This window comes from Sinohyriopsis cumingii, chromosome 19, assembly GCF_028554795.1.
Source record: "Sinohyriopsis cumingii isolate HCF-2022 chromosome 19, ASM2855479v2, whole genome shotgun sequence".
Taxonomy (NCBI): Eukaryota; Metazoa; Mollusca; class Bivalvia; order Unionida; family Unionidae; genus Sinohyriopsis; species Sinohyriopsis cumingii.
In genome coordinates, this window is record NC_142979.1 from 33630774 (window position 1) to 33642303 (window position 11530).

At 35.1% G+C, this 11530-nt stretch overlaps 1 protein-coding gene across 1 annotated transcript in view; it reads left to right on the forward strand.

Annotated features, from left to right (window-relative positions):
- LOC149775413 (uncharacterized) overlaps positions 1–10983 on the forward strand; it is a 41253-nt gene extending 30270 nt beyond the window's left edge. Inside the window, exon 8 of the mRNA XM_089943475.1 lies at positions 10757–10983. Coding sequence (XP_089799601.1) covers positions 10757–10983 — 227 coding nt within the window. The remainder of the gene's footprint in view (positions 1–10756) is intronic.
- The last annotated feature ends 547 nt before the right edge of the window (positions 10984–11530 follow it).

Consider the following 11530-nt stretch of genomic DNA (forward strand, 5'->3'; position numbering starts at 1 on the left):
GACTCGTCATAGACAAGGCAAACATGACTAAAATTTTCACAAAATTCAATTGCTTCTCTTGTAAAATGTGAACATATTATAGGAGTCATTTTACTTGTGGATTTTAAATGCACTTTTGCCACTTTATTGGCTATATCATGCCGTGAACATGAGAGCTAAACGCCTTTCCCAAGAACACGCCGAGGCAGCTGACCTTGACTGGCCCGTGCGGATGTCGAATTCGCGATCCTAGGATTATAAGACCGACGCTCTATCAACTAAAATATCTCAGCTCTCGCATAATATGAGAGAGAGAGAGAGAGAGAGAGAGAGAGAGAGAGAGAGAGAGAGAGAGTAAATGTCACGTGATTCTGATAATTTAAAGAGAATCGTAAGAAATATAAATTTTTGAGAATTTGAATTTACAATAGTTACAATGTAGTTAGCAGCCTTAGTGCAGGGCTATATGTTCATGTCATTGCATAATGTCTTACATCTTGTCATCTATACTATTGTTTAGTGTTAGCCAATATGAACATTTGTTACAGTTTGAAGAGCGCATGGCAAAATATTCATAATTTAGTAGATTGCAATACAGTCATTTAGTAATTCAGTCAACGAAACCGACTTGACGTAAGATTAATATGTACCTTCTAGGCATAACTTACTACATACATTTTCACTGTCTAGTAGGCTGAATATTTTGATTAAAATCTAATTGAATTAAAGCCCCAAATATAATAATAATAATAATAATAATAATAACAACAACAATAATGATGCTAATATAATGAATGATAATAATGAGGATGATAATAAAAACAAATAATAATAATAATAACAATAACAACATCACCATCAATAATAATAATAATAATAATAATAATAATATAAATAATGATAATAAGGATGATAATGATAAAAACAAATAATAAATAATAACAATAATAAAATAATAATAATAATAATAATAACAAATAATAATAATAATAATAAGTAATGATAATGATAAATAATAATAATGATAATAGCAATGTAATAACAATAATAATAAGAACAACAATAATGATACTAATATAATGAATGATAATAATGAGGATGATAATAAAAACAAATAATAATAATAATAACAATAACAACATCACCATCAATAATAATAATAATAATAATAATATAAATAATGATAATAATGATGATAATGATAAAAACAAATAATAAATAATAACAATAATAAAATAATAATAATGATAACAAATAATAATAATAATAAGTAATGATAATGATAAATAATAATAATGATAATAGCAATGTAATAACAATAATAATAAGAACATATAAAATATTAATAATAATAGAAACAAATATTAATAATAATAATAACAGATAATAACAATAATACCAACAAATAATAATAATGATAATAGACACAAAAATATTGACAGCAACAAATAACAACAACAGCAGCAATAATAATAACAATAATTATAAATAAATAATAATATAAACAAATAATAATATTAATAATAATAATGATGATGATAATAATAATGATGATGATGATAATAGAAACGAATAATAATAATAATTATAATAATGATGACAATAACATTAATAACAATAATGATTCTAGCAAAAGTAACAATGATAATAATAATATAAACAAATAATAATAATAATATTAATAATAGCAATAATAACATGAATAATAAGAACAAATAAAAATGATAATACTAGAAACAGATACTAATAATAACATATAATAATAATAGAAACAAATAATAAAAATGAGAATAGAAAGAAAAAATAGCATTAGTAACAAATAATAATAATAATAATAATAATAATATAATTTAAAAAATGATAATAATAATCATAAAAATACTAGTAATAATAATAAAAATAATAACAATAATGTGGACTTTGTATAGCGCAAAATCTTTAGATCCTCTAAGCGCTTTATAACATTAGACAACGCCTATAAGATAAAAAAACATATAATAATATTATTACTAGAACAAACACCATGAAATTAGAAAAAACATTAAAAAATAAAAAAACATGCTGAGAATATCTCAGGGAGGAAACATTATTACATCTTTAAGTTTGTTCTTGCAGTCGAAATAAGTGAGTTTTGAGAGCACACTTGAATGTGATCACTGTGTCTTTGAGTCTAAGTCTTGAAAGTACTAATGAACACACAAGTGTTTTAGTGGCATCAACTGAAAGATATCTGCGAATTGAACTGAGGCGTCTCAGCTAAAGATATGCAGCCTTGCATATGTTTATGACATGTTGGTGCAATGTGAGACTACTGTCCAGAGTAACACCTAGGTTTCGTACTGATTGTGTGAATTTAATGTTGGGGTTGCTGATATTTATTGTTTGAGGTAAAGGATGTGAATGAGAAAGTCTTTGTGTTGTGATCAGACTGGCCTCGGTTTTATCATCATTCATCTGCAGCTTGTTACATGTCATCCATGATTTCACATCAGAAATGCACCTCTCTACACCTTGTATGGTAGCATCAACTTCAGTTGGGTGGCTAGATTTGTATATTTGGGTGTCATCAGCGTACAATTGGTGAGACACTAGATGATGATCTATGACACTTGAGAGCGGCTGAGTGTACAGAATGAAGAGAACAGGTCCAAGAACACACCCCTCTGGAAAACCTCAACATAGATCAACTGGGCTGGAGTGTATTCCATTTACAGATACAATTTGTGTCCTGTTGACTAAGTATGACTTGAACCACAGTAAGGCTGTATCATGAATGCCAAATACATGCTGGACACGGTGAAGTAATATATCATGGTCTATTGTGTCAAATGGTGCAGACAAATCAAGGAGGGTGAGGACTGTAATCTTTCCGCTATCCAACGCAGAGAGAATGTCATTAACTACTTTTAGAAGAGTAGTTTCAGTACTGTGGTGAGGGAAAAATGCAGAATGTACATTGCTAAAAAGACTGTTTGAATTTTGATGAGATACAAGCTGGGATAAAACAACCTTTTCTAAGATTTTTGATATGAATTAGTGATTAGAAACTGGGCGGTAGTTCTTTAAATCGTTATGATCTAGTGTTGGTTTCTTCAGCAGAGGCTTTACAATGGCAGTTTTGAAAAATGATGGAAATTCCCCGGATGAGAGAGAGGTATTAATAACATCAGTTAGAGAAGGCAATACTGGATCTAAGCACTCACGCAGCAATGCTGTTGGAAATGGATCAAGTTCACATGACTTTGGTGCACTCTTCATCACGATTGTACCTACAAAATCCATAGAGACAGGTTCAAATACTGCTAATGGTTGCCGCTCAAATTCTGTATCCCAACTGTATGGTGACGGCGAGTCAGTTGAAATTGTGGTGTCAAGCTTATCTCTGATGGTTTGTACTTTGTTACGAAAGAAATTTGCAAACATGTCCGGAAGGACGACTGGAGAGAAGGTAGTTGGAAGTGGTGTTGATTTGTTCCTTGACATTAGCTTGTTAGTAATCTCGAAGAGCTCTTTGCAGCTAGAACTTTCCATGATCTTGGTAATGTAGTGGGCTAATTTCGCTGCATGGACTATATTTCTTCTTAGCGACTTCATAGATTTGCTTATGAATAGTGAGTCTGGTGGAAAGCCAAAGCCTCTAAGTTTTACGGCAGTCTCTTTTAGCAGTGCGAAGCTGTTCCCTAACACTGCTGTACCATAGAGAACACTTTTGAATTGATACTCTGCACTTGGTAGCTGGGGCATGTTTGTCAAGCAATGAACGGAGACAGTTATCGAGTTGTTCTGCTGTAGGAGGTAAGCAAGTTGTTAGGTTAGCTTGGATGTCGTTCATTAGGTTGGTTCTATTTATCATACGGAGGTTTCTCTTAGTAGCAGATAAAGGTAGAGGGTTAGGGACCGATACGTCAAGACGGCATATAATGCAGAGGTGATCTGATGCAAGGTCATACAAGGGAGGACCGTAGAATGTTATCATGAGGTCGATGAAGAATCCAGTCTAAAATGTGTCCATGTTTATGGGCGGGTTGGTTAACTGACTGTTTGAGGTTGAAAACATTAATGGAATCTATGAGTTTTGATGTATTTGGATTTTCGGGACAGTCAAGGTGAAAGTTGAAATCTCCAAGAATAATCAGGCTGCTACCTATCGAATTTACATAGTCCATGAGATTCGGAAACTGCTCCAAAAAGAGAGAGTCAGCCAGCTTGTTTCTTCTACTAGGAGGAGGGCGGTATAGGTAGAAAAAATGGACTGACCTTTGCTCCATTGTGAGTGTTTGTTGAATAGTTCAAGCGATGTGTGGTCGAAATTGAATGTTGTGGTGAAGTTAAGACGTTTTATCATGGAGTTCTTTGTTATGACAGCAATTCCACCTCCGCGAGAATTACAGGGGAACGACTTGATGGAGTAACCAGTGGGTGTTACATCCGCACACTTGGGTTCATCGTCTGCTGTTTTTAGCCATGTTTATGTCAGGAAAAATATGTCAACATTTTGGTCCTTGATAAAATTAACTATTTCTGTGCGCCTTTCCGGTGGTCCTACTGAATGGGCATTGACTAATGCAATGCGTAGAGGTATTTCTTGGATAGTTGACACAAAGATTGACGAATTAATAGGGATTTGAACTAGGTGATCTAAATTAACGGTCGAAATTTTTGTAAATTATTGAGCCGAAATAAGGGAGGTAACTGGGATTCTTCTTCCTGTTCAACGCCGGCCAGCTTTGAAACTTCGTTTATTTTTTCGCTTCTGTTTACATTTAGGTAATGATGAATATAGTCCCAGTTCGTTTAGTCTAGAGCACAGTGTAGCGTGGACAGCCAAGGAGTGATCATTTAAAGCAATTAATGAGGGTCCATCGTAGCATAAACGGAATGAATGGCGAGTATCACGTGATGGCGGTTTGTTCAAAAACAGCTGAGAAAAGTCTATTTATTCTTGTTTCCAAAACAAGGAGATGAGTAAACACCTACGAATTTAACAGCCAATACATAAGGAACACAATAACGAAGATGAAAACAGGCAACAAGCACAAATATCATGAAAACGGCACTAAAAACGGAACAGCTGCTTCAAGCTGGTTAAGCGATAGCGGCCATTTTATAATCACTAATAATATAAATAAATAATAATATAAATAAAGAAGAATAACAGCAACAACAACAACAACTATAATAATAATAATAATAATAATAATAATAATAATAAGAATAATAATAATAATAATAAATCGATGTTGTTTGATCCCGGTGGTTCATTATCTAATTCCACGGAATGTGACAGATTTCAAATTATGTTTAATATATGCTGCACGCATATTGTAACCCACCATTGAAGTAAAAAAAACATCCGATCAGCTGCGCATTATCCGACTACAGATCTATGTCTTTGACCCTCATATTTAAGAGTGGACTATTATCGAGTAAATACAAGGCAATACTTTTAGGATATTTCTAATTTGTGTCATTACCCAACCTCATCCGCTAATTCCAAGAGCCTAATCGTCTAAAACGTTCTGCCAGAATGTCATTCGAACCAGGAACCGGAATGGTTATATACTGAAAACATACTTTGCTATCTCTTCTATAATTAATGGGCCCCAAGAATGAATGGGGGGCGGGGGGAAGGGTGCATAATAAAAAAAGGGAGTAAAAGTCCAAACTCAATGTATATATAAATTAGTAATACTTTGATTAATATGGATCATATTTTTGTTAAAAATTCAGACGAAGATTTCCAATACAATAAGTGTCTTGCTTGTCAGTGGCTAACGACGGTTTAATAAGACCCTAGATAGACAGTTCACATCTTTGGGTTAAATCCTTTATTTTTGGAGTAAATCCTTTATGTTTGGAGCAAATCCTTTATCTTTGGAGTAAATCATTCATCTTTGGGGTAAATCCTTCATCTACTTTTCCTTTATATCACAGATGTGGCACAGTCATCGTACAACACCTATACTGTCAATGACCGCTATTGGTAGGCTTATGAGGAGAACTGGGAAACCAAGGATACCTATATCCAATGATATTGTGTAAGTGAAAGGTATCTGATTCAACCTTGCTTTTGGCAAAAAAAGGGTCTTTAACAATCAATGCACAAACAATGTTCCACCAAAATACGTTCCAGTTAGTCTCTATCACTGGCACAGTTAGTCTATCAAATGATACAATAAATAGTACAATAATATCGATTCTTATAGAAATGATGCATTTAAAAGGATTTTTAAAAAAAACACAATTTTCCTATCGAAATATCAGTTTCAGTTTCTTTTTTATTGAAACAGGACAATAATAGAAATCACATGATTAAAAAAAGGGTTTGTTGAAAGAACTCGCTATCAATGAAAAGGGTAAAAAAAAATCTGATAAATTATATTTAAAGATGGTTTTGCGTCAGCAAGTAAAAGTTTGCTCCTAAATGTCAGCTGGTTGGTAGTGGAGTGCATTAAAATGGATGAGCAAGACCTAAACTTCAATGGCTGATAATACAAACATTATAAAAATGAGATCATGCGCGTTATCATATTTAACCAAAATTAGGAGGCAAAGTCCACTCGTAGGGTTAAGTTGGAATGTACTTTAGCTCCGTTCTCTTCATATGATCTTAATAATAATAATAATAATAATAATAATAATAATAATAATAATAATAATAATAATAATAATAATTATTATTATTATTATTATTATTATTATTATTATATTATTATTATTATTATTACAGGATCGGCGATCAGTAACATATCAGGATCAGCAACCGGTGTCACAATATCATGGAGACTATACCAAAGATTTTGGACAAAGTTCCTTGACACATAGGGAAAATACGGATCGAAAATACACCAGCCACGGTTGTAACGGAAACAATGAGCCCATTGCAAATGGCGGATGTTTATGTATTCCAAGACTACGACCGGCACAACCACTAGCAATTCTAAGATCAACCTCACCAAGGTCTCGACCGTCAGTACCCATATTTCAACCGCCATCAACAACATCTCGACCCCCGTCACCAACATGTCAGTCGCCGTCGCCATGATATCGATCGCTACTATCATTCTCTCGACCGTCAACACTAAGACTTCGACCACCATCAATGAGATGTCGACCACCAAAACAAACACAGACAATGTACGATCTAACAGATCACCTCTCATCAGTTCCAAACGTAATATGGAAACCTAATTGAAACTCATAATTACCTCTGTCAACAACCATCAAGAGGGTGATATTGGAATTATCCAGAAATTTGCATTACAGACTCCTACCAGGTTCTACCACGTCGTACTTCTGAAGTAAAGCCGTCAATCGAAAGAGAAAGAAAGCAAGTAGACTATTCCGGCCATTTCCCGAGACAAACGCTCATAAATGGTATTTTAAAAAAAACAGTTGCGATTTAAATACTCTATATGGGCTCAAATAAATGAGAGAGGGCAAGTCTCAACATCAACAGACCCTCCGACTAAGGAACACAATCAAGACTATATGCTGCACGCATATTCTAACCCACCACTGAAGCAAAAAAAACATGCGATCAGTTACGCATTAGTCGACGACAGATCTATGTCTTTGAACTTCATATTTAAGAGTGAGCTATTATCGAGTAAATACAAGGCAAAACTTTTGGGATATGTTTAATTTGTATCATTACCCAACCGAATCCGCTAATTCCAAGAGCCTAATCGTCTAAAACGTTCTGCCAGAACGTCAGTTGAACCAGGGACCAGAATGGTTATATACTGAAAACATTACTACGTAAGAAGAAGAGGGAGCAAAAGTCCAAAATCAATATATTTATATATATATCTGAATAATCTTTACGGGCTCAAATAAACGAGAGAGGGCAAGTCTCAACATCAACATACCTTCCGACTAAGAAACACAATCAAGACTCGGTTAGCTATTTCCATCAAGATGGAAGAAACAAGAACGAGCCTTACTTACAAATAACCATTCTTCCAATGGAGGAAATTAGTCCGACAAAATATGAAAATGACAAATAAAAGTATTACGCCGGGCACTGGCTCATGGCAGGGCCAGTAAAAAAGAAACTATACGTGTAATTAGAACGGGACAAATTCACAAGGCGCCATGCTCAACCACCAAGAGTATTGATCAACGTACATACATTCGATTAACGTCAACAGGTAGAACCTCAGAGAAGGAAAGCAACAGCCATATACCAATATATGTGTCTGTTTCACCACTACCAAGTAATCTTACTATGGTACAAAACCATGACACAAAGGTAGCTACAAATCCAAGCAGTGGAGAAACATCACAAGAGCACAGTCTTGAGAACAGAGGCACAATGCATATCCTAAATTCTGGAATTTTTGCTCTTCTCCTACGGGCACCATATCTAGAGGATGGGTCAATTAGTAAGGTTTACCCAGCAATGTCTCCAGATTCTGATCGTAGGGTGGTGATACAATATTCCACATGTGGAGGAACAGCTGGAGCGGATATGAGGCTAAAATACGAAAGCGTTTTCCTGAATATCAAATCTCACAGCAATGGGCTAGACCTGTGAAACAAAGCGGACATATGGCGGACAGAACTCACACTACCAGTTGGCGAAAACACAGTGATTTAACCAATGGCCTCCAACCTCCACAGGGGATCAAAATTGTACGAATTCCGCCAAAATAACATTCACATCAAACGTCACAGAACAATATCACAATTCCGAAAATGACATCTGCAAACAAACAGTCACAGATGAAATTCCTACTGAAATCATAACAACCTTCGGAGCAATCCGATCCTGCCTGTAAAAAAGCGAAATAGTGGAGATCTAAACGTTTACAAACAGAGGAAACACATCTTTTGAAAGGAACGAATGCAGAGGGGAATGCAATTAATACAACAGTCATTACGGACTCGCATAATTCAGCTGAATCCACAGATGGACTGCAGAACAATCCAACAATTTCACCATTGATTGATCGCCTATTAAAGCGTTTTACCTTATTTATGTTCTTAAGCAAAACATGTTGTCTGTTTGCTTCTGATAACTTCCCAACCATGTCCAAATCACATTCAGCAGATCCCAATCAAAACTGGTTAAGATGTGAGTGATGAGAAATGTGAATGGCTGTCGATTAAAGTTTGATCTTCTCCTCTAAAATCGGAGTTTCCAATGCAACTCAAATAAGTAAAACATTCCTGGCAGATATAAATAAAAAACATTCCTAAAATTGAAGTATTATTGGAGTCTGTCTTACATAGAAGGAATTGTTATTCGATAGATATTATTATTAGAAAACAGCAATGAGTGTGAACGGGTGAGTGAGATAGGGGGTGAAAATGGATCCAGATTTTACTGATCATTTTTATTTTAAACAAGGTGGGACAGCAGCAGGACAAATGGCATCAAGTAAATACCTCAGGAAGGATTCGCATAGAGAAATCTAAATGTGGAAGACCTAACACTTCAGGTCTGTTTGACACATGCGGCAAGAACCTTGATATAACGGATAACAGGAAACCATTTCCCACAACCAGCAAGAGATTCCACTCAGAGCCGTGACAAGAAAAAAGGAAATTGAGATAGCTAAAAAGACCCACTCCTCACGTCAAACCACAAGGTACGCGAAGATATAGTGGCTCCAGGAATAGATCCGGTCTCCTCCGTCAAAAGACCGGCATGTAAACAGGATTTGGATTCAGATAAAGAAGAAGAAATATCAAACATCAAGACGTGTATTAAGGAGGAGACCAAAAGGTGTGATTAAAGCTAAGTGACGATTATCGTCAAACTCGATGTCACTCAAAATGAATTCGTCAAATGGGTGTGTGGAGAGAATCAAACGAATTGTTTCCTCTGAAGATTTATTTTCCGCCCTAAGCGAGTCTAAGGGGTCTATGAAAAGAGAGAAAAGAGTGGTGAGACAGGAGGAAGAATAAAACAAGGGAAATGAATATAGCCTGCTTAATGGTGAAAAAGGCACACGTTATATTTCTGAACTTTCTGGGAATACCAAGAGAGCAGGCTCTTCCCTTGTCCATGGAAAACATCACCAAGGCCAAAATAAGCAAGCCTGAAGGAGAAGAAGTTACAAAGTCTGCATTGATCCAAAGAGAGAAGACTGTAGCACCCGAGGAAAGGAGCAAGAAAAGAAAATAATGACGAGAATGAGAATGCCATTAAGCCATGATACTCTATCCAGGAACATAAAGGGACGGTGTTTCCGATGAGGTTTTAGAATCTCCGAAAAAGAGAAAAAGAAAGAGATAGATAAGGACGAAGTTCCTAAGTCTTGACGTTTAAATTAGGAACCTGTGAGATCCTCTCTCTAAACAGGAATCTTACAATACATCATTTACATCTGAAGCTAACGACAGCACTGTCAACGGCACTAAGATAATTGACCCTGATAATGAGACAAGAAAGCTAACTTTGAAATACATTATTGCAGAACACAAAGAAACAATGGCCAGTGATGATGGTGAGGGCAACGACAAAATATCCAAAAGAAGCAAACTTGAAGGAGACGTAAGAATATCTGCATCGGTCCAAAACGAGAAGATTCAGAAACGTTAGACAAAAAGCATGAAACGAAAAGTTGAGAATATGAATGAGGGTAAACAATCATACTCTGACAAAGAGCCTGAAGGAACAGCTTTATGCGAAGATGAGAAAAAAAGAAAAAGGAAAGACGTAGATTAGGATGATCATTCTAAGTCATCATGTTTCGGTCTGGAACCTGAGATTTCTCTTTCTCTCTCTCTGAACATGAATCTGGCAATAAATCATTCATATCTGAAGATAACGACATCAAAGTCAGCGGCACCAATAAATTTGAATCTGATGATGAGACAAGAAAGCTAGCATTTAAAGATCTTATTCCAGAACATGATGCAAGAAAGACCAGTGATGGCAATGAGGAGGAAAACAAAGATCCCAACCCTTTGTCCTTACTTCAAGAACCCGAAATACCTTATTCTATCAGACAGCGACCTGGTAACAACTTCGGAACTTTGTTGCTTGCGTGAGGACCACCGTGATTTATTTTGCCAATTGATCTGCATTGACAAATTGCACGTCTTTTGGTAAACATTTATATTTCGATTAAGTTTCAGTTGTATGATGAATTCGTTTCTGACCTAGTAGAACAAATCTGTAAAAATTGTAATCAGCTAAAAGTAAAAGTTTGTAATATTTAACTATAAACTGAATGTATTGGGGAGCTTTTGTTTTTCTGATTTTGTTAAGGATGCATAATACTTCTTTTCTGATCATATTAAGTATTTTGAGGAAACGGATTTGTATTTTATTTTGGCTGGTACAGTAAAGTCATGATGAAAAATTTAATTATTGTGATAAAAATCTTAAGATTTACAGTTTGTGTGAATGTTTTATTACCTTTCTTTGTAATGCAGATCAGCTAATCGCTTTTCTTTTGTGTGAATAAATAAGAATGTATCGTTTTAAAAAGCGAACGTTTGAGATCCATTCAGTATGTTACTGTGTTGTTACTGCCTATCTCATGAAATTCGTTCACGATCATTCTGACACTTTGTGTAACCCTTATGAGGCTCA